At 46.1% G+C, this 24239-nt stretch overlaps 2 protein-coding genes across 3 annotated transcripts in view; one reads left to right on the forward strand and one right to left on the reverse strand.

The window, feature by feature from the left end:
• Positions 1-1654: 1654 nt before the first annotated feature.
• LOC142201136 (uncharacterized) lies at positions 1655-11007 on the reverse strand. The gene is made up of 5 exons (XM_075271961.1): positions 10801-11007; positions 8367-8535; positions 7453-7840; positions 3374-3534; positions 1655-1809 (listed from the first exon to the last, which is right to left on the reverse strand). Exons 1-5 carry the CDS (start codon positions 11005-11007, stop codon positions 1655-1657), a joined length of 1080 nt encoding a protein of 359 aa, XP_075128062.1.
• Positions 8480-24239, forward strand: part of SDR16C5 (short chain dehydrogenase/reductase family 16C member 5) — a 32409-nt gene continuing 16649 nt past the window's right edge. Inside the window, exon 1 of one of the 2 annotated variants that reach the window (XM_075270567.1) lies at positions 8480-8562. The gene's annotated coding sequence lies outside the window, so the exon portion shown is untranslated. Of the gene's footprint in view, positions 8563-9044; positions 9177-24239 lie in introns of those variants that run through there. The other variant, XM_075270565.1, reaches the window with a different exon arrangement.

Raw genomic sequence — 24239 nt, forward strand, 5'->3', positions numbered from 1 at the left:
GACACACAATAGGCAACAAGAATGAAAGCAAACACTCAGGAAACAGTTGAGGGAAACACTGAAGGGGTAGGGTCAGAGGAACAGGAGGAGAGCAGGTGGGCAACAGGGCTGCACGGTCAACCTCCTAAAGGAAAATGTAGGAGACGTCCTCAGGTCAAGACAAAAAGGATGAGAACTCAGAGTCTCACTGATGGCCGCCAGCGGGACTCAAACTTAGAGGAATCCAGAGAGTCCTCTGCCACCAAGGCTTCTACTCTCTGGCTAATGAAAAGCTCATGTAGGAACTCAACCAGGGTAGGCACAGCAGTAAACAGTGAAGAAGTCACAGCACTCGCAAAAGAACCACTGTACCTTCAAATAGTTGATCAGCAGGGACCTTGGCTCTAAAGCTCCACTGAGCTCTTTGATTGTTAGGACCCTGCAGATCAGATGTTTAAAAAAAAAAAACATGCAGTTCTCGGTTTTGTTCACTTGCCGCACACTGTACTGTTCACTCACAACATTCCTAATAACCGTAGTTGTGGGGACTATAGTTGTATCCCTTTCAAATATCTGAGATACCACTGCAGCACCAATAACCGTCGCGATCAACAGTACGCTGTAGGGAGGAGGTCCTAGTAAAAGTTTGCACCGGGGACCACAAGAATTTAGCTACGCTGCCACTCTGGATAAAATATTAATTTCTGGACTGCCTATAGATTACATACATCCCGGCAGTCCCTCTCTTGTTCTGCAAAGTCGTACCTGTAAGGACTTATCTGTATGTCCTTGCAATTTAAAACAGCTGCACGACTTTGTGGAACAGTAAGAAGCAGGGATACGGCTGTATCTCCTCTAGAGAAGGCAGGGATGGGTTATTACTGTCCCTGCCTTCCCGATCGCTGTCCCCTCCGATCCGACACTCACACGATCCACCAGTGATCAGAGACTGTTAGAGCTACTGGGTCCTAGAAGACCCAGAACAGCTCAGTGGTTATGGGCAGGCTGCAGGTATCAGCCCCAGTTACAGGGAAAATCAGCCCCCCTCCCCCACCAATAAAAACTGTTCAGATGCCCCCAAAGGTCTATTATGACCTTATGGGGTCACAATAAAAAAAATAAATAGAAAAGTAAAAACTATAAATTAAAGTAAAATTTATTTAAAAAAAAAAAAAAAAAACAAAAAAAAAACACCAGTACTGCACCCACATCACACATTCTAGCCCCACCTCTGACCACACTATACAAAATAAAAATTACCGTAACGAAGAAAACCAGGGCCCCATGTGGTGTAAATACAGTGTTTTACAATCTCTGAAAAGTGGACTAGCGAATCTCATCCACACGGAAAAATACACGCAGTCAATTATACCTATGCCAGCGCTTTCCCTACAGGTCTAATTCAAGCAAAAAGTCTGCATAGGAAACTTCTGTGGACTTTCTGTGACAAGCGCTGTTGGAAAAACTACGATGCGCTGCCATGGTTTTTTCCACCGCGCTTTTTGTCTGCAGTCCGCTACATGGGGCCTTAGTCCTAAAAGTTGTTCAGTGGTATTTTGTGCTGCTAAAGCCCTATGTGTCACCGGAAAATGATCTGGTATCAACAAATGCATAGTCTCCAGCTCTTCCTCAGAAGTAATACAGGCTGTACTCTCATCTACTGATGGAATTTGGTTTACATGATCTGAAGGCAAGGATGGGAGCCAAGTTTCAGCATGTTCCAAAATTTGTCTTGCATCAGGAGCCGCACTATACAAGTGGTCAAAGTCTTCCATATTCCAATCATAGAGGAGATATTCTGGACTGGAATAGGCTGGAGCATCAGTGTAACTGAAAAGCTCAATTGCAGTGTTCAGCAAGACACACTTTAGAAGCTGGTTTGATGAGAGGCCGACCTTCTTTGTTAGGCTCCATTCACACAGAGTAACGTAGGCGTTTTTTGTGCTTATTTTGGCACATAGCGCCGCGTAAACACCGCGTATACGCCGCGCTATTTTGCGGTCGCATTGAAGGGCGCAAACGCGGCGTTTACGCTGCGCTATATGCCAAAATAAGCACAGAAAACGCCTACGTTACTCTGTGTGAATGGAGCCTTAAAGTTTCTATTATACGATTCATAGTTGCCTCTATGCTACACCCTGTATGTCTTTCTAGGGCAAAACAATTGATGAATTTCTACATGCAAAGGACCAATTCCAGTTAGTTACCAGGTGCCATGTGGCCTCAGACAGAATCCCATCCAGAAAAATACACGCAGTGGACATGCTGCGATTTCCAAAAGCATTGTGTTTTTACAGCATGTCAATTATACCTATGCCAGCGCTTTCCCTACAGGTCTAATTCAAGCAAAAAGTCCGCATAGGAAACTTCTGTGGACTTTCTGTGACAAGCGCTGTTGGAAAAACTACGACGCGCTGCCATGGTTTTTCCCACCGCGCTTTTTGTCTGCAGTCCGCTACATGGGCCTTAGTCCTAAAAAGTTGCTTAGTGGTACTTTGTGCTGCTAAAGCCCTATGTGTCATTGGAAAATGATGCAAAAATTAGTAGAATAGCCCAAATGATAAAAAAATATTACAGCTCTCAAAACAGCACATAGAAAAAAAATCTCAAAAATGTTTCTGGTCCTGATCCAGAGAAATTGGCCAGTACTGAAGTGGTTAAATAAGCTAGCCAGTTTATTATATACAAATGCATATATTGGGCCCCCACACTGGCCACTGGTGGGCGCTAGTCATCCCAGTCCGACGCTAGTCTTTACAGTCTATGTCCGGTTTTCCTATTCTCCAGCCTGTGCTGTCCGCCCTGTCTACCCTTACATTACATACACTCTGCCTACTGTTCCCCGTCCCATCCCCACACGTCATGGCTTCTCAGCGCTAGTCCAGTCAGCCTTTATACAGCTGCAATCTCCATGAAAACCACTCCCTCAACTCGTGTTAAGTAATCCGCCTCCGCCGATCTACTCTACATAACCACGCCCAGCTCTTCCTGACTCGAGCCTTCCAGTCATTCAGCCGGCAGTCATTTCCCGCACCGGATTGGAGGACGGCTGTCAGTAGTTGGGAGAGTGAAGGGGGACGACTTCCGTGCGCATGCGCAGTGCCGCTAGGTTTCCTGTATAAGTGACTGTACAGGGTAGTCGTGGAGTCACTGTTCCCTGTGTCTGTCCGCTGGAGCTGGTGAGTGTGCCGTTCTTTTAGCGCTTCATGGTCCTCATTAACCCTTTTGCTGCTATAAAGTAATGTAGACAGCTAGGGTTAGACTGTTGGGACTTCCGAACCATTTAACATAAAAACCTGTGATGGCCCCACCTTATTAAAAGTTAAAAATCACACCACAACTGATTTTATGGTTGACGCTGAGGTTGGCTACAGCATTTATTAAAACAGATTACCTAACTGTAAATATAACAGTAAACAGGAAACTAGACCATTCCCATGCCCCGCCTCTTCCTTCTTGACCTTTGCCTTGTAATGATGCCCCGCTGTCCGACAGCGGGCAGTTGAGGTCCGAAACTTCCTCCCAAGGGGCATAGACCTTCCGCCAGCTGTGACACTAAAAAACAAAGAACAAAACGAAGACAAAAAAAACAAAGACAGACCCAACACAAAACAAAAACAAACTGTGAGGGCAAGGGTGGGTGGGAGTTCCTCTCACCACACTTCAGTACTGGTGGAGCCCACACACGTGTCCCCAGTTTTATTCAAATAGCTCCACCTCCATACATGTGACCGAACACGTCATCACTTTTGAACACACACTTCCTTTTTAACCCTTAAGATGCCGACCCAACAGTCCCTGTCCCTTTCCCTATACGGTTTAGGAACTTCCAGACTGTTGGGACTTCCGAACCATTTAACAAAAACCTGTGATGACCCCACCTTATTAAAAGTTAAAGATCACACCACAACTGATTTTATGGTTGATTCTGAGGTTGGCTACAGCATTTATTAAAACAGATTACCTAACCATAAATATAACAGTAAACAGGAAACTAGACCATTCCCATGCCCCACCTCTTCCTTCTTGACCTTTGCCCTGTAATGATGCCCCGCTGTCCGACAGCAGGCAGTTGAGACCCGAAACTTCCTCCCAAGGGGCATGGACCTTCCGCCACGGAAGAGGAGGAGTATCCCTACTCCTCACTCTGACCAACTCCACTCGCCAACAAAAAATGCCCTCTCAACACCATCTCTAAAACCTGCCAAGAGAATATCCAAACCTATCGGATTGAGATGGACTCCATCGCGGAATAACAAATTACCGTTATCACCCTCAAGCTCCGTATGGCGAATGGCAACGCCACCCAAAGCCTGAACGTGACGAGAAACACGGAGATTCAATACTCTCCGTGAACGCTCCAATGCAGCCATGTCCCTGGCCCCCCTCCAATATTTCCTCGATAACAGTCCGATCTCCATCTACCCAAGCGCTTCACCTGATCCCCATTCAAACCACAAAGATCAGCCATGGTCGCAGCACCCATGCGAAAAGAATGCGATCCGAAATCAGCCAGGTTGAGACCCAAGGACACCAGACAAGACCTAAACACGGAACAAAATTGAAATTTAGTGAGCGGAGACCCAGAACGATGAACCAAGAAACGATCACAAACCACCCTAACCGCCAGAAAAGCACCAACCACTGACACAGGACCGCACTCGGAACGAACAGCATTTGAAGTAATCCAGCAGCCTCTCCCATACACATTAGTCTTGGACTTACGCACACAGACCATAACACTCGTAGTACACCAAATCACATCACTACCAGCCAAACCCCCTTTTTCAGATACATTGGCGGGAACCAAAGAAAGAAAGGGCAAAAGCCGCCCGGAAAAGCCTCACCTCATACTGATCTATACAAATGACCTCAGCCACCGCGACCAAACGCTCCAACAGCTGCAACGAAACTGGCTGTCGCATATCACAACTCACTCTCTCTTTCATCCACCCTTTCAAAATCTGCCGTACTATAAACGCTTTTGTAACATCCAGAAGCCCATACAACTTTAACATGAAAGCAACTCCCGTCATGCTCTTTTGGCCATCACTCCCGAGACACCTTTCAGACGCAACTGGCTCAGAAAATCTAACGTAAGAGCCAGGAGCTGACTCTCCTCCGCGGGTACCATACCGCCAGAGAAAGAAAGCCAATCACACCATGCTTTTTCATGACACTTCCATGTAGCCAAGGACACAGAGAATGCTTGATCGATCTGCTTCGTGGCTCTAATATCTTCCATAAGTACTGCAGGCACTAAACTCCATCCTCCTCTGCAGATGGCAACAGAGATCGGAAAACCTGAAATTGGGAACGGGACAGCGCATCAGCAATGGAGTTATCCTCCCCTGGCACATGCCGGGCCCGGAACCAGATGTTGGCCTGCAAGCAACGCAACACTAAATGCCTCAACAGTGCCAACACCTCCAAAGAGGAAGACGACTGACCATTGATTGCTTGCAAGACCGACATGTTGTCTGTCCAAAAACACACCCTCTGATTGCAAAGGCGCTGCCTCCAAACTTCAACTGCTACAACAATCAGGAACAACTCCAACAACGTTAAATTCCGAATCCAAGAAGAAGAACGCCAGGAAGACGGCCAGGAACCCCTACACTAACTGTTACCACACACTGCAACGAAGCGGTCACTACCTGCAGCATCTGTGAACAACGCTAACTCAATGCTAGACAGCTCCGCTGCCTGACAAATCGCACGGCCGTTAAAAGACAACAAAAAACTCTGCCAAACCAACAAATCGTTTCTCAAAGGCTGAGTAACCCGTATAAAGCGGTGTGGGGAAGAAACAGCCCTAGTCGCCAGAGATAATCTGCGACAAAAAGACCTACCCATGGGAAGCAACCTACAGGCAAAGTTAAGCAAACCCAGAAGGACTTGCACCTGGTGCAAAGTGACCTTTTGCGACCGTCTTGTCTGGCGACAGCGGCACTCCAAAACGCTTCATCTGACCAAAAAAACCTCCAAAAGAAAACCACAAATCGGAGACTCCCGTGGACCAACAAACAAAAAATCGTCAAGGTAGTGCAGTATGGTAGAGTGCCCCGACTCATACCGTACAACCCATTCTAAGAAACTACTAAAAATTTCGAAAAAATGGCAAGATATCGAGCACCCAATTGGTAAACACATGTCTACAAAAAACTTGCCAGCTAAACTACAACCCAGCAAATGAAAGCAATCAAGGTGAATAGGCAACAACCGAAAAGCAGACTCGATATCGGATTTGGCCAAAAGAGTGCCGGGGCCTGATCTCCTAACCAAATCCACCACCCCATCGAAAGATGTATAAGAAACAGAGGAATCCTTGCGCGGTATGCCATCATTAACCGACTCGCCACACGGAAGGGACAAGTGATGAATCAGGCGGAATTTCCCATGTTCCTTTTAGGAACCAAACCAAGCAGAGATACCCGTAAATTTGCAAACGGCATTTCATCAAAGGGACCAGCCATTCTGCCTAATTCCACCTCTGTCATCACCTTTTCCCAAGCCAACTCTGGATTCTCAACAACCGACTTAAGATTCAAACTCAAAACAGCAACAGGCGGGGATGAAAAACAAAAGGGATGAAAAAACCCACAGTGAAACCTTCACGCAATATTTCTGCCTCCCGTTTCCGGGGATACAGATTTAGCCACGGTTCCAGGACCACCCTTCTCACCGGGGTCCTCTGGTGCACCGGAAGCACCCACTTTGGAGAAATGTTTTCCCTGGAGAGAACATTTAAAGGCTGAGTGCGCTCTACCACAGATGGAACAATCGTGTCTAAATTTGCACGCCTTGAAAAATCGGCAGTGGCCCTCATTGTATAGCCAGCAGGAACCCGTGGCCCTATGCTGACTCGACCCTTGGGACGGGCCTCCCCCTGAGGATCCCCCAGAAAAGGGATGCTGGGACCTCTGAGAAAGAATCAACTGCAACCAGACATCTGTTGCCTTCGTGGCCCATCCAATACCAGGAGTCAGCGTCATCCGGTCCCTAAACTCCTCATCATAGCGCCACCAAGCCGCACCTCCATGCAGCTTGTAGGCGCTATGAATGGTATCCCAATATGTGAACAACTCCAGCCCTTTCTCCGGAGCATGCTGACAATACATGGGCCATGATGGCAAAAGCCTGCATCTAGTTGGCAAACGTTTTGCCAACCTTAGGCTTCCTGTTGTCTGGTCAGTGGATAAAAGCGACCAAATATCAATATATTCACAGTTAATAATCTTCTCCCGAGTGTCCGCCGCCACATGTGTGCCGAGCGGAGCCACCCCACAGAAGATTGAATCACGAAAAGTAAACCCTGGGGCAAACCCCCAGATGGAGCAGAAGCTACTCCAGAACCCGTGAGAGAGCCCGGGACACAACCTGTCTGTTCTAAGCGAGCTAAAACCTTCCTCATTACTGACGCTAGATCATCCTGGGATGAGGAAGGGTTAAGGGCAAACCAAGGTATCCCACCTGCTGTCTTGGCCCGTGTCCAAGGCCAGCGGATGACTCATCGTGGCTGGGCAGGATGGCGGCTCCACCGACAGATGATCCTCCCTCCGAGAATTCCTACAAGACGACTGCCGACTGGAGCGACTGCGGGATGGAGAGAGAGCCCTGGAACGGCGATGGGACGAAGATCTGGAAGGACGTCTTGAAGCACGACGTGTGGACTGCCTGCGACAACGGCCAGACCGACGACTGGAACCCCAGGAAGGAGACCTGGAGTAGTACCTTCTACCGGACACCGAAGGAGAACGACGATGACGGCTACCACTGCGAGTCCTGCAGCAATCACGGGAGTAACCACGCCGTCCATGGTCGTGTCGTTCCCAGCCGACACTACGGCGATCCCCGGAACCTGCAGAAGGCAAAAAAGAGGAGGCAGGAAAAGGAGCATGCACAGGAGGTGGCGACACAACAGTAGAACGATCTGCTCATGGGTTCTCCCTAGCCCCTTTAACCCCTTGTGACAGAGACGTACCCGTTGCCCCTGCAGGAGAGGAAAGTACAGCTCCACTGTGGCATAGTAGAAACACCAGGCGTGACATGGGAAACAGCAGGGGACACTTGCAAGGCTAAGGGCACAGATGCTGGAAAAGCCTCAGACCTCTGAACATACATTAGAGGCTGAGACAAGCTGGACACAGGCAGGATATTCTCCAGGATTCCTCCCCCCTCCCTCACTGCTCACTCGCCCTGCACAGACACCCCTCCCCCCTCCACTCACTTGCTTCAGGCAAACACTGCTGCGGAGGTAACCAGCAACTGAGAGCAGCAGCCGGGTCCAGTACCCTCTCCAGCCTCGGACCCCTGAACCTCCCCCGGCACCACAGCAGACACAGCCCTGTTACCGCCGGAGAGCAATGGACCCAGCTTCTTCCTACCTGCTCTCGGCGGGCTGGGGCTCAGACGTCTCAGCGGGCGGGCATCCCTCCTGGACCTACCGATCTCTTCAACTGCAGGAGCCGACGACTGGACCAAACGGGAACCGGATTTCTTCAGGAGCTCTTCCAGCCAGCCGGTACCATCAGATTGCAGCCTGGCCAAAAGCTTCTATTCCATGTCGTCTGCCATGTCACGGTAAGTCAACATGCAGTTCCTCTCACCAAACTTCAGTACTGGCAGAGGTGGAGCCCACACACGTGTCCCCAGTGTTATTCAAATAGCTCCACCTCCATACATGTGACCGAACACGTCATCACTTTGGAACGTACACTTCCTTTTTAACCTGTAAGATGCCGGCCCAACAGTCCCTGTCCCTTTCCCTATACAGTTTCTATGTCCGGTTTTCCTATTCTCCAGCCTGTGCTGTCCGCCCTGTCTACCCTTACATTACATACACTCCGCCTACTGTTCCCCGTCCCACCCCCCCACGTCATGGCTTCTCAGCGCTAGTCCAGTCAGCCTTTATACAGCTGCAATCTCCATGGTAACCACTCCCTCAACTCGTGTTAAGTAATCCGTCTCCGCCCATCTACTTTATATAACCACGCCCAGCTCTTCCTGACTCGAGCCTTCCAGTCATTCAGCCGGCAGTCATTTCCCGCACTGGATTGGAGGACGGCTGTCAGTAGTTGGGAGAGTGAAGGGGGACGACTTCCGTGCGCATGCGCAGTGCCGCTAGGTTTCCTGTATAAGTGACTGTACAGGGTAGTCGTGGAGTCACTGTTCCCTGTGTCTGTCCGCTGGGGCTGGTGAGTGTGCCGTTCTTTTAACACTTCATGGTCCTTATTAACCCTTTTGCTGCTATAAAGTAAAGTAGACAGCTAGGGTTATATGGAGTGTGAGGGTGCACAGAGTAGTCTATTAGTTCAGGTGGCTGTGGGAGTGTTATAAGAGCAGATTTATTACATGGCTGATATATAATCACTTATATAGGTGACAATAATAATGTGCACTTGTTACATTGCTGAACTTAGAACCAACTTTGTAACTCATAGGAAATTACAGGTGATGGGAGGTTCCCTAAGTGTCCAGAATGGGGGTCCCGAACCCTGTCCCACCTCATCCAGGCATGCACAGGTCTTTGGGATTGCAGAAGCTGTGCCCATAACCCCTCTTCTGTTTCTATAATACGGGTCACCTTTACCAACCTGGATATAGAAGGACAGGGGTCTCTGACTCTAGAGATAGGTGCAGGTCAAGGTCTAATCTTTCAGAACTTTTATGGCATTTTCTGTGAATTTACTTTAAGGACAGTGACCGCCGCCCACCTGACCGTAGAGAGCCTACTTAGCAGATTGGGTGTAGAAACTAACAGAAACGATTGCTCAGGAATGGTGAGGGCTAGAGAAATAATAGAACTATGTTAGGCTTCATGCTCACATCTGAAATTTTATCTGCAATTGCGGTTGTGCATCCAGGCCGCATTTAAGAGCCGCAAATTCTGGAGCATTTGCAGCAAGGCTCATTCAATACAATGACTGGGTCTGTGAAAGCGACAGATACTAATCTGAGTGTCATCCATGCCATTTTCACTGACATTAGACTGCAGTAGAAGCATGAAGCCTTAGGGGGCATTCACACGGAGTATTTTGGCACGGAATCTGTGTCAGAATTTGTGCGGGGAAAAAAGCGCCTCTCGTTGATTTCAATGGGTTCCGCGGGGAATATGGAAACCATTGAAGTCAAAAGGAGGCTTTATTTTCGCACGGATGCTGATGCAAATTCCGCGTCGGAATCAGAGCACGGAAACTCTGTGTGAATGCCCCCTTAGAATCAGTGAAGTGACAGCTATTGAAGGATTGTAATAGTTGGAGTTGGTGAAGGCGATGAAGGGTTCTTTTTAAAACCACCCTCCAAAAAGCGTAATATAATTGTGGGGTTTTAACATTTTACCCCACTAATAATCCTTTTACAGTTTCCCAAAACACGATATGGAACACTAAATGGCACCATCAAAAAATACAACTTATACCACAGAAAACAAGCCCTCAAGGGGGTATGTCAGAAAAATATGAAACGTTATTGGCTATTGAAAGGCAGGAATAAATATGAAAATATACAAATATAAACTTTATAGGGTTGTAGGATCGCGGAGATGAGGGGTCAGTGATCCGCAATGCATGTGTCTAACGCCTGTTGCTCCATCACTTGGCCTGTGTAACAGTCTGTATTTCAACACACATAGCTGACATTTTCGGCAGAGCATCTGTTACTTGTAGCATGGAGGAAGCTGTTGCTTAATTTTTCATGAAGATGATTTTTTTTGTTTCTCATGTTGCATCATATTGTATCTGCAGGATGGATTGTGGAGAACTTTATTATTTACTTATGTCTAATAGATCTTGTTGAGCGGCAGAACCGGTCTGTATTTACAGGTTGGGGGTGGTTACCATTCACATGACTGGAGTGATCAAACATTTTATAAAGTATCAGTCCCCTCAGACCACCCCCATAAACTACGGGAATGAGTAAGTAGTAGAAAGGCTGGTGATTTTCAACTGGTAACTGGTTATTATTTGACTCGCCCCCGTTCCCGCACTTCTCCATGTATACAGAATGGACTCCTGAGCATGGCCGCATAGTGGAGAGCACTTCAGGACTTATCTGCCCATCCACTTTACATCTTCTCATTAGGGAACGAGTGTGAGCCAATAGATAAAAACAAAATAATTATTCATTTATTACTTTAGTTTATGGGGGTGATCAGAGGTGAGTGTCTAGAAATCCTATAGTTTGTCTGTAAGTGATTGTTTTTGACCCTTTGTACTTTGACCAGTCACACGTGTCTTGTAGATGTTCAATGCTGCGATCTGACAAGTTTATGGATAAAATCACATATATTGGAGAATACCACAGTCTAGAACTAAGAATTAAATGGACTGACCCTTCAAAGATTAAAGAACGTCCAGTTGACACTTAAGGAAGCACTCCTAGAAAAACTAGTATATTTAACCCCGGCACTGCCCAACTACTCCTCCATTCAGAATGGAGGATGGAAGTCCCCTCTTCTCCTGATCAGTGGGGGTCTGAGTAGTTGGACCCCCACTAATCTGCAAGTTATCCCCATCCTATTTCTGGTTTGGTGGAAAAGCTGCTTTTTTTGTTGCTGTTTTTTGAGCCAAAGCCAGGTATGGATTTAGCAGAAAGGAGACCTAGAAGAGCTTCCTCTACAATTCCCATTCCTTTTGTACCACTCCTCAGTTTGTCTCAAAAACACTGCAGCAAAATCTGTAACAAAAAAAAGCAGCTTTTCTGCAGAAATGCAGGCAAGTAAGCAAAGTGAATAAGATTTCATTAACCTCATCCAAACATTGGGGGGGGGGGGGACTGTGGACAAGCTGCATCTTCAAAAACGCATGCTTATTTGAAAACCTCACGAAAATATGTTACTTTTAGGCTTGGTTCACATGGAGTCTTTTGACAGTGGATTTTGATGCAGAATCCACCTCAAAATCCGCTGCCAAGAATGGCTCCCATTGACTTCAATGGGAACCACTCTCTTCTTTTTTTCTGCTAGCTAGTAGCAGAAAAAAGAAGCGATATGTCCTATCTTGCCGCGGGTTCCACAGCTGAATTAGCTGCAGCGTCCATGGCTCGAGGAACGCTCCAGTGTAGGCCCATTCATTCCCAAACTTTTCCTTCTTGTGAACATACCCTTGGGTACAGAATAACAAGCATTTTCCTTATGTTTTCCTGTTTTTTTTTTTCTTCCACTATCAAATCTATAAGTAAAACACCTGCGACTCTACAACATCGGTTAACATGCTGACCTATACATGTTGTGCCTTGTCAGATAATAATCTGGTTATGATTGACATTGCGTTCCAGTCGTCTACTACCCCAAGCCCTAACTGGTGACTGAATGACCCTGGTATCATGAGATGGACCACGGAGGCCCTTAATAAGTTCTTTGTGCATAACTTTGCCTTCGATACCAACCCAACTATTATTATTATTATTGTTTATTTATATAGCACCATTAATTCCATGGTGCTTTACATTTGGGGGTTACATACAATACACAAAATATACAGGTACATATCATACGAACAGTGATCGGCTGGCACAGAGGGGTAGAGGGCCCTGCCCGCGAGGGCTTACAATCTATGAGGGAAGGGGGGTAGAGACAGAAGGAGAGGGGGAGACTGTACAGATGGCGGTGCGGTGATAGTGTTATTGGAGGTTGTAGGCCTTCCTGAATAGGTGAGTCTTCAGGGCCTTCTTGAATCCTGTGATTGTGGGGGTCAGTCTTATGTGTCGTGGTAAGGAGTTCCAGAGTATGGGGGATGCACGGGAGAAGTCTTGGAGACGGTTGTGTGAGGAGCGGATGAGGGCAGAGCGGAGTAGGAGGTCGTTGGAGGATCTGAGGTTACGTGTGGGCAGGTAGCGGGAGATGAGGTCAGAGATATATGGAGTAGACAGGTTGTGGATCGCTTTGTATGTTAGCGTTAGTAGCTTGAACTCAATTCGCTGGGCTATGGGTAACCAGTGGAGGGACTGGCAGAGGGGAGCAGCCGATGAAGATCGGGGGGTGAGGTGGATTAAGCGAGCAGCACAGTTTAAGGTGGACTGGAGGGGGGCGAGGGTGTTTGCCGGGAGTCCATGCAGAAGGGTGTTGCAGTAGTCTAAGCGGGAGATTATGAGGGCCTGGACGAGCATCTTGGTAGTTTCTGGGGTGAGGAAGGAGCGGATTCGGTGGATGTTCTTGAGCTGGAGGCGGCAGGAAGTGTTGAGGGTTTGAATATGTGGTTTGAAGGATAAGTCTGAGTCCAGGGTTACCCCAAGGCATCGGGCCTGTGGGACAGGGGTAAGTGCCTTGTTGGCCCATAAGGCCATAATTAGAGGCTCGCTTATAGCAGACGCTACTGGGTTGAAATCAGATTTAGAATATAGCTGACACTAGAATCGCCCAACCAGCTCAAGCCTAGCCAGTTTCTTGCAAAATATATTACATGTACAAAACTGCAGCGTAACGTTATTCTGACACATCAGACCGAAAAGGCCGAGCTCTGGACTCAAGTTCATTATTATAGATATGCTAACAAACCCGATAAGCTGGCCTCTAAACTGTGAGCATGTCAAAAGCAGAATGCAATCTACCAAATCCGTGAGCCAAGTGGTACCATGACCTCCAACCCTAACGTTATATACGCCCATTTTCACCAGTTTTTTGATAAACTTTATTCAGCCCTAGCATTGGCAAGTCCAGTAGAGATCTCCTCATTTCTTAGATCCCTTAGCCTCTCTTCTCTTTCCTCCTCCAAGGAATCTTTACCGAGTGATTTAATCACTTTTGAGGAACTGGATGCTGCCATTGATAACTGTAAAAATGGAAAGGCCCCAGGCCCACGTGGCTTCTGCTCCCTCTACTATAAGAATTTTAAAGGGATCTTCTCTCCTCACTTCATTTTAATGTTTAATCATATTCTTCAAGGTGGAAAATTTCCCCAGGCTATGTTGTGCACATTATTACTGTAATTCCCAAACCAGGGAAGGATGCCACCATCCCAGCTAATTACAGGCCTATTTACCTCCTCAATGTAGATGTAAAGTTGTTCTCTCCTATTCTTGCCTCACGCTTGAATTGTCTTTTATTGTGCCTCATCTACTCTGACCAAGTTGGTTTGATCCCGGACAGGCAGGCAGGCTCTGACAATGTACAGAAGCTTTGTAATATAGTCCATTGGGCCAATAGCCACCGCAAACCTGATTCTCTTCTAGTCCTTGAGATTGAAAAGACCTTTGATAGTCTTTCTTTGATATACGTTGCTCATATTCTCAGGCACACTGGTATAACTGGTTATTTTCACATAGCCCTTGGGCTTTTCTGCTGTGACCCTATGGGCATATCTGACGCTCCCGACTGATTTCTCCTAAGCCTATTTGCATTTGTCGAGGCACTTGACAGGGCTGCCTATTATACCTTGCTTTATTTGTCCTAGGTATTGCACGTCTGGCTATAGCGATCTGCTTACACACAGATATTCTGGGTATACAGCTTGAGGACTGTCAGTATAAATCCAATAATTCTGTTTATAATACGCTGTGTGACTATCACCAACCCTTTAGTCTCTTTACCAAACTCAATTAACACACTATCCAAGTTTACAAGACTCTCAGGCTTCAAACTTAATACATCCAAATCAGAAATCTTGCACTGTAATATCCCTTCAGCTACTGTCAAACTGATCGCCCTGAACTTTGGCTTTTAAACTATAGACAAATGCCTCCCCTATCTAGGCGTTAACCTTTGTAACGATCTAGATAGGGCCCATTCACACGGAGTAAACGCATGTGTATTTTGGCAAAGTACACGAGTAAAAATAAGACTTCAATGACATTTTACACGTGTATTTTGTCGTTTTTTTACATCATTTTTTAACATCCCATTTTTTGAAGTCAATGGGAGTCTTGTTTTTACTAGAGATGAGCGAACAGTGTTCTATCGAACACATGTTCGATCGGATATCAGGCTGTTTGATGTGTTCGATTCGAATCGAACATCACGTGGCAAACTCCAAAAAAATTTGATTCCCCTCCCACCTTCCCTGGCGCTTTTTTTGCACCAATAACAGCGCAGGGGAGGTGGGACAGGAACTACGACACCGGAGGCATCGAAAAAAATCGGAAAAAGTCATTGGCTACCGAAATCAGGTGACCTCCATTTTAGATGAATAGTGGATTTCAAATCCGGGTCATATGAGAATGTGAACTTTGTGACTAAGAGACAGGGATAGCTGTACAGGCAGGGATAGCTAGGGATAACCTTTATTTAGGGGGGAATGTTATTAAAAATAACTTTTTGGGGCTCTATCAGGTGTGTAATTGTGATTTTTGTGACATAAACTTTTTCCCATAGGAATGCATTGGACAGCGCTGATTGGTTGAATTCCGTACTCTGGCCAATCAGCGCTGGCTCTGCTGGAGGAGGCGGAGTCTAAGGTCGGACCTGAATGGAGACTGGTGTGGAGCGATCTTAGACTCCGCCTCCTCCAGCAGAGCCAGCGCTGATTGGTCGAATTCCGTACTCTGGCCAATCAGCACTGGCCAATGCATTCCTATGGGGAAAAGTTAGCTTGCGAAAATCGCAAGCTGACAGGGATTTCCATGAAATAAAGTGACTTTTATGCCCCCAGACATGCTTCCCCTGCTGTCCCAGTGTCATTCCAGGGTGTTGGTATCATTTCCTGGGGTGTCATAGTGGACTTGGTGACCCTCCAGACACGGATTTGGGTTTCCCCCTTAACGAGTATATGTTCCCCATAGACTATAATGGGGTTCGAAACCCGTTCGAACACTCGAACAGTGAGCGGCTGTTCGAATCGAATCTCGAACCTCGAACATTTTAGTGTTCGCTCATCTCTAGTTTTTACACGTGTATTTTTTACAAGTGTATTTTGCCAAAATACACGTGCGTTTACTCCGTGTGAACGGGCCCTTAAAGTGGAATTACACCATTTTGATACCAAAGCTTTTAAAGGACTTGATTACCTGGCACTACCCTACCCTCTCCTGCTTGGGACATGTCCATTTGCATAAGAGACCATGTATATGACTCCATGCTATGTACTTTCATAAGAGGCTGGGCAGACTATTGGTTACTCATTTTTATAGATATTATATAGCTGGCCGACTCTCTAAACTAAGTGCTATCTGTAATGAACACAACCACCCCCCAATGGGTAACATTCAAATCTGCATTAGCGGCCTTAATCTCATTACAGGCACTCTTGTGGTCCCCTCGGTCAATGCTGTGCGCTCCTCCTCTTCTGGTCTCTCACCCGAGGTGTCTGTTTGGTGGAAAGAAGTGCAAAGATTATTTTACTAGCATCTTCTCCCCACCTCCTTCAGAGGCTTCAGACTGCACAGGTATACCACGTCTTGTGTTCTCTTATCCCACTGTTTAGAGCAGCTAATAAGGATTCTTTCTTTTATCTATAGCTTGCTCAATCCCCGAGCCCTTGATGGTAAACTTGACTTTATGATGGCCTGGGAGTGAGACCTGGATATTACCTTGTCCCTGGTCCAGTGGGTTTACTGCTATATAAATTAGCAAATGTAGCTAGCAGGCCACCCTCATGGAGTCCTCTCTAAAAGTGCTAGAGGTGCTTCATATCTGGTCCCTCATCGACTCCATCACTTTTTCCCTACTGTTTCACCCCTTTGTTTTAGGGGTTGTAATGCCTTAGGCCAGGGGTCTCAAACTCACGGCCCACGGGCCAACTGCAGCCCTCGGGAAAATAGTTTGTGGCCCCCACCTCAATACATAGCTCCCAACCATCCCGCATTTAGTGAGAAAGTCCCGCTTTTATACTCCTGTCCCATGCAGCTCTCTGCTTGTCCCGTTATGTCCCTTTAGTGTTGTACTTAACAAACTTTCCTGCGATCACCCCCCAACTCTTATAAAAGCGATGGGTGATCGGTGGAAAGCTTGTCCTACTGTAAACTGAAGGAAATGTGTGTGACGTCAGACATCATGTGACTAGGGAGGTGTGTCTTAGTGTGCCGGCCAGAAGATGAAGGGATGTGCCGTCTAAAGGTACTGAGAGGGGAGGGGAATGAGAGATGCAGGGTAGAGATTGTGTTTCTGTCTGTGTCTGTGTGTTTCTATGTGTGTGTGTGGCTGTGTGTCGCTCAGTAACCTAGGGGCAGAGATGGAAGGGGAACATTATACTGGGGGGGACATAAAATTAGTGGCAAAGATGGAAGGGGAACATGAAACTGGGGGCAGAGATGAGGGGGGGACATGAAACTGGGGCAGATGAAGGGGGACACGAAACTGGGGGCAGATGGAGGGGGGACACGAAACTGGGGGCAGATGGAGGGGGACACGAAACTGGGGGCAGATGGAGGGGGGCAAATGAAAGAGGATATGAAACTGGGGGAGAAATGTGGGGGGGAGATGAAACTGGGGGTAGATGAAGGGGTGCACTTAAACTGGGGACAACTGGAGGGGGCATTAAACCATGGGAGTAGCTGTAGGGGGACCTGTCTGCCTCTAGTTGCCCCCCGTTTAATGTCACCATCCAGCTACCCCTACAGTTTAATGTCTGCTTCTATCTGCCCGAATTTAATGTCCCCCTCTAGTTGCCCCCAGTTTAATGTCCCACTTCAGCTGCCATTAATTTATTGCCCCCCTACAACTACCCCCACTGTTTAATGTCCCCCTCCAGCTGCCCTAGTTTCATGTCCCCTCTAGTTTCCCCCAGTTAAAACTGGGGCACCAGGAGAGGGACTTAAAGGGATTCTACCATTAAAAACTTTTTTTCCTAGGTAACACGTCGGAATAGCCTTTAGAAAGGCTATTCGTCTCCTCCCTTTGGAAGTGATCTCTGCCGCGCCGTTCGTTCAAAATACCGGTTTGTACCAGTATGCTAATTAGCTATCTCGCAGCGATGGGGGCGGGCCCCAGCGCAGGAGATACGATGGGGGCATCCCCATTGCTGCTCGAAAACAGACTCCAGCGCCACCTCTGTCTTTTTCTGCATCCGCCCCTTCCTCCTTCAGCTTGATGTTGGACGCCTGCGCAGTACGCTCTGTTCGGCGAACTTCGAACGTACTGCGCATGCACAAAATTGTGGTGTCAGCACTATGTGCGCAGGCATGCGCAGTACGTTCGGCAAAGTTCGGCGTCCGACGTCAAGCCGAAGAAGGAAGGGGCGGATGCAGAACAAGACAAAGGTGGCGCTGGAGTCTGTTTTCGAGCAGCAATGGGGACGCCCCCTTCGCATCTCCTGCGCTGGGGCCCGCCCCCATCGCTGTAAGGGAACTAATTAGCATACCGGTACAAACCGGTATTTTGATCGAATGGCGCGGCGGAGATCACTTCCAAAGGTAGGAGACGAATAGCCTTTCTAAAGGCTATTCTGACGTGTTACCTAGGAAAAAAAAGTTTTTTAATGGTAGAATCCCTTTAATAGTTTGGGACAGTTGGAAGGGAACATTATAATGTGGGGACATATAATGTACGGGAGACTGTAGGAGGATTATACTGTGTGGGGGCACATGAAAAATTAATGAGAATGGGCGGAGTCAACATAAAACTGAGCAGAGCTAAATTTGCTGCAGCGCGCATAGCTTGTGGAAAACCTAATGTGGCCCAGCCTCACCCAGACTCTACCTCCAGCGCCCCCCCGGGTAAATTGAGTTTGAGACCCCTGCCTTAGGCACTACCTTTCATGTGTGACGGTCCTGCCCTCATGTTCAACTCTATTGGTTGGCTCTACATAGGATTGCACACTGGCTCTTTGGACAGTATTTCCCACTTCGGGCCTATATATATATATAATTTTTTTTTTTTTTTTTTCAAACCTCAAACCCACTAATTTGAAATTCGCTTAATTTAAGCTGTTAAAAAAATGTTATTAGCTGCCCGGATTCATATCACCTCCAACTGGAGAAAATCTTTTCTCTCCGTGACTGAGGTTATATAACAGATTAATACTAGAGATGAGCGAACAGTGTTCTATCGAACACATGTTCGATCGGATATCAGGGTGTTCGCCATGTTCGAATCGAATCGAACACCGCGTGGTAAAGTGCGCCAAAATTCGATTCCCCTCCCACCTTCCCTGGCGCCTTTTTTGCACCAATAACAGCGCAGGGGAGGTGGGACAGGAACTACGACACCAGGGGCATTGAAAAAAATTGGAAAAAGTCATTGGCTGCCGAAATCAGGTAACCTCCATTTTAGACGAATAGTGGATTTCAAATCCGGGTCATATGAGAATGTGAACTTTGTGACTATGAGACAGGGATAGCTGTACAGGCAGGGATAGCTAGGGATAACCTTTATTTAGGGGGGAATGTTATTAAAAATAACTTTTTGGGGCTCTATCGGGTGTGTAATTGTGATTTTTGTGAGATAAACTTTTTCCCATAGGGATGCATTGGCCAGCGCTGATTGGCCGAATTCCGTACTCTGGCCAATCAGTGCTGGCCAATGCATTCTATTAGCTTGATGAAGCAGAGTGTGCACAAGGGTTCAAGCGCACCCTCGGCTCTGATGTAGCAGAGCCGAGGCTGCACAAGGGTTCAAGCGCACCCTCGGCTCTGATGTAGGAGAGCCGAGGGTGCACTTGAACCCTTGTGCACCCTCGGCTCTGCTACATCAGAGCCGAGGGTGCGCTTGAACCCTTGTGCACACTCTGCTTCATCAAGCTAATAGAATGCATTGGCCAGCGCTGATTGGCCAATGCATTCTATTAGCCCGATGAAGTAGAGCTGAATGTGTGTGCCAAGCACACACATTCAGCTCTACTTCATCGGGCTAATAGAATGCATTGGCCAGCGCTGATTGGCCAGAGTACGGAATTCGGCCAATCAGCGCTGGTTCTGCTGGAGGAGGCGGAGTCTAAGATCGCTCCACACCAGTCTCCATTCAGGTCCGACCTTAGACTCCGCCTCCTGGCTAATGCATTGTATTGGCGTGATGAAGCAGTGCTGAATGTGTGTGCTTAGCACACACATTCAGCTCTACTTCATCGGGCTAATAGAATGCATTGGCCAATCAGCGCTGGCCAATGCATTCTATTAGCGTGAACTGAGTTTGCACAGGGGTTCTAGTGCACCCTCGGCTCTGCTACATCAGATTGCTACATCTGATGTAGCAGTGCCGAGTGTGCATCAGATGTGTAGTTGAGCAAAACTGACTCAGCACTGCTAAGTCTCTGCATTCGCATAGGAATGCATTGGCTAGCCTTCGGCCAATCAGCGCTGGCTCTGCCGGAGGAGGCGGAGTCTAAGGTCGGACCTGAATGGAGACTGGTGTGGAGCGATCTTAGACTCTGCCTCCTCCAACAGAGCCAGCGCTGATTGGTCGAGTTCCGTACTCTGGCCAATCAGCACTGGCCAATGCATTTCTATGGGGAAAAGTTAGGTTGCGAAAATCGCAAACTGACAGGGATTTCCATGAAATAAAGTGACTTTTATGCCCCCAGACATGCTTCCCCTGCTGTCCCAGTGTCATTCCAGGGTGTTGGTATCATTTCCTGGGGTGTCATAGTGGACTTGGTGACCCTCCAGACACGAATTTGGGTTTCCCCCTTAACGAGTTTATGTTCCCCATAGACTATAATGGGGTTCGAAACCCATTCGAACACTCGAACACTGAGCGGCTGTTCGAATCGAATTTCGAACCTCGAACATTTTAGTGTTCGCTCATCTCTAATTAATACGATTATGTTCCATGAGAAGATTAACTCCACTATACCTCATACCTGCCTAATTATTATTATTAATATATATATATATATATATATATATATATATATATATATATATATATATATATAATTTTTATTTATTTATTTATTTTTTTTTATAACATCTGGGCACTTTGGGTCAACAGGTCTTGTATCAGAAGTCTTCCATACTGTCTCCATCTTTAGCCCTGTGATAGGATTGAGCCCCTATTATCCTCACCCCCAACCTCAGGTGGACCCCTGGGTGTCACTTCCCACTATCCAAGCCCACTGTAGCGCTATTAATCCCTTCCTTTTTTTTTTTCTTTTTTTTCCCCCCTTCTGATTTTGGTTGATTTTCCTTTTTTTGTTTTTGTTTTGTTTTTGTTTTTATAAACTTGCTGTCTCCAGATTTTTTTTTTTGGCAATTTATGACAATTTTTTTGATATAACGTCTACTATGTTCATTCTGGTTGTTGTAGTTTGATATATACCTTTGAAACCAAACTTTATATGCTGCACATGCTTTTAAAAGGCAGTTTTTCTACAGCTTTTTTATCAGTAATGTGTAGATTAAATTAGTTTGACTGGTACTTTTAAAAGCCGAGTTTTTTTCTGCATCAAGCAAGAACACTGCATTTCTGCAATGTTGAGCCTCAACCATAACTTCCTTACTACATACCTTATGTACATTGCCAGCAGACCACAGAATCATTGGGGGAGTGCCTCACTAGCATAGCAGAAGGAGATCTGGATTATCATAGTAAACATGGAGGTGCCTGAACTTGTTTTCCCAGCACCTCTTCAGTGGTAATTGGAGTCTGGCAGCAGTTTTAACCCCTCTCTGCAGGCCCTAGAACGATGAACTGTAAAGGTATGTTCACATTAGGAATTTGTAGCTGGTTCTATTCTCTATTGTATATGAGGCTAATCCTATTAATATTATAAATGTGAAAGTTTGTGAGTTTGGATGTTTGTGGGTTTGGATGTTTGTTAGTCAATCACGCAAAACCCGCTCGACCGATTTGGCTTAAAGTTTCCACAAACATAGTTAATACGCCCGATTGCGCAATAGGCTACTTTTCGTCACAATAGCGCACATACGTTTGTGCCAGGACCCCCACAAAACCCGAACTCACACCACCATCTCTGCAATCTCACACACTTTGGACCATAGCAAGCCACAAAATTCATATTGCCCTCTACAGCCTACAGTTTAAAAAAAGAGTAAAAAAAAATATAAAAACAAATAAAAAGGATTAAAAATTCAAATCACCCCCCTTTCCCTAGAACACATATAAAAGTAGTTAAAAACTGTGAAACATACACATGTTAGGTATCCCCACGTCCGAAATCGCCGCGCTACAAAGCTATACAAATATTTTTCCTGTTCGGTAAACGCCGTAGCGGGGAAAATGGTCAAAAGTGCCAAACCGCTGTTTTTTCACTGTTTTGATTCTGATAAAAATTTGAATAAAAAGTGATCAAAGCAATAACATTTCCCGAAAATGGTAGAACTACAAAGTACACCCGACGCCCTATACATCCCCGTACACGGACGTATAAAAAAGTTATGCCTGTCAGAATATGGCGACTTTTCAAAAAAAAATTTTTAAACAGTTTTGGATTTTTTTTTAAGGGGTCAAAATGTAAATAAAACCATATAAATTTGGTACCCCCAGCATCGTAACGAAACACAGAATACAGGGGACATGTCATTTTGGTTGCACAGTGAACGCTGTAAAACCAAAGCCCGTAAGAAAGTCGCAGAAATGCATTTTTTCGTCGAATCCACCCCATTCAGAATTTTATTCCTGCTTCCCAGTACATTATATAGAATAACTAATGGCGGCATCATGAAGAAAAATTTGTCCCAGGAAAAATTAAGACCTCATATGGCTCTGGGAGCGGAGAAATAAAAAAGTTATGGGGTTTAGAAGGAGGGAAGTCAAAAACGAAAATCAAAAAATGCCATCGACAGGAAAGGGTTAACTTCAAATACTTCTGTCCCAAAGTCACTATGTACAGTTTCTCACAACACCGTATAGCAGCTCAAATACAAATTAACTTCAACACAAAAGTCTCACGTATTCTCTGAATTACAGCAAAAACAAGATACAAACTTATATTTCATATCCCATACCTTATACACACTACGAAAACCTTACCCACGCCTGTATATACCCACTTCTACAATCACCGCAGACGAAGTCGCGGGTACCAGCTAGTCAGTGTATAAACCCGCAGCAGACTCAGGCCAGGTTCAGACGGAGTTTTTTGATCAGGATCTTGATGCGGAATCCGAAATCAATTGGAGCCGGTCATTTCCTTTTTCTGCATGCGGATTGTTCCTGCTCGCAGAAAAAAGAAGTGACGTGCCCTTTCTTCAGGCGAATTACACAGCTAATTCAGCCGCGGACATCCGCCTCGCGACACCTCCCTCCCGACTAGGCCCATTCATTTGGGCCTAATCCAGAGCGGCTAGGTGTTTTTGGTCCTGAATCTGAGGCGGCCTCCACATCAAATTCCGGACAAAAAACCCTGTTTGAACCCGGCTTTAGTACTCCGTTGCAAAGAGGAGGAATTGGGGAGCATTTTAAATGCACCACACCTCACCTGTCTAACACTGTAGGTCAACTGAGAAACTAGTTTTAAAAAAACACAGCGTGAAAGAGGGGAAAATAAAAATCGGAGCTTTCTACGCCTCATCATAAATCAAATATATCATTTGTCAGTCCATGCATTGACATTGAAACCGCTAGAGCTTACCAGATCACCATTGTAACGTACAGTGGAGACCCCGAGCTAATGCCCACAAACAGAATTCACTTTCATCATGGGAATTGCACTGCAGTGTGGCCCCTCCAAATTTACAAAAAAAAAGGGTCCTTTTCCGTTGTAGGCCAGTTCTTTCCAGACGAGATTGCAGGAGCTAACCTGTTCCTGCGGCAGCCGCATGCTATTTAAAGGCTTCCAGGCCTGCCTTAGGAATATTTGAGACTGGTCTATATGACCATCCTCAATAGTAACATAGTGAAGGTCCTATAGATTGCAATCAAACAATTGAAGGTTCAAGCCCTGGCCTAGGGGGTTAATAAAATTGTAAAAAAAAACAAAAAAAAAAATCTGTATGGTGAACGGGGTAAAAAAAAACAAAAGTTCTGAACCACCACTTTTTTTTGCTGTTTCGCTTCTGATAAAAAAAAAAACTTTGGTAAAAAGTGATCAAAGCAATAGACATTCCACAAAATGTTATACCTAAAGAATAAAAATACCCCTGGTCCCACAAGAACAGAAGCCCATAAGAAAGTCACACAAATGCACTTATTCTCCAATTCCACCCCATTCTGATATTATTTATTTATTATTTTCAGCTTCAAGTACATTGTACAGAATAATAAATGGTACCATTTTGAATAACCATTTGTCCCACAAACATTAAGCCCTCATATGTGAATAGAAAAATAAAGAAAAGTTATGGAGTTTGGAAGGTGGGGAGTAGAAAGTCTAAAAATTCTTCTGGGGAGAGGAGTTAAAGGGAGTCTATCACCTCCCCCAACCCTTTCACGCTTCCATCATAGTGCTGTAGGCGCTGTGACATGCTTGTATATCATACTGTACCTTCATTAT

Source organism: Leptodactylus fuscus, chromosome 4, assembly GCF_031893055.1.
Source record: "Leptodactylus fuscus isolate aLepFus1 chromosome 4, aLepFus1.hap2, whole genome shotgun sequence".
Taxonomy (NCBI): Eukaryota; Metazoa; Chordata; class Amphibia; order Anura; family Leptodactylidae; genus Leptodactylus; species Leptodactylus fuscus.

What these genes read in the sequence shown, in the direction of transcription:
- LOC142201136 (XM_075271961.1), bottom strand. Translation starts at nt 11,007, where the DNA reads ATGCGGCCATGCTCAGGAGTCCATTCTGTATACATGGAGAAGTGCGGG. An exon ending in ATGGTAACCACCCCCAACCT is followed by an intron (nt 8,536 to 10,800) that starts GTAAATACAGAC and finishes GACATGGAATAG; the next exon opens with AAGCTTTTGGCCAGGCTGCA. An exon ending in ACTGTTATATTTACAGTTAG is followed by an intron (nt 1,810 to 3,373) that starts GTAATCTGTTTT and finishes TGAGCTTTTCAG; the next exon opens with TTACACTGATGCTCCAGCCT.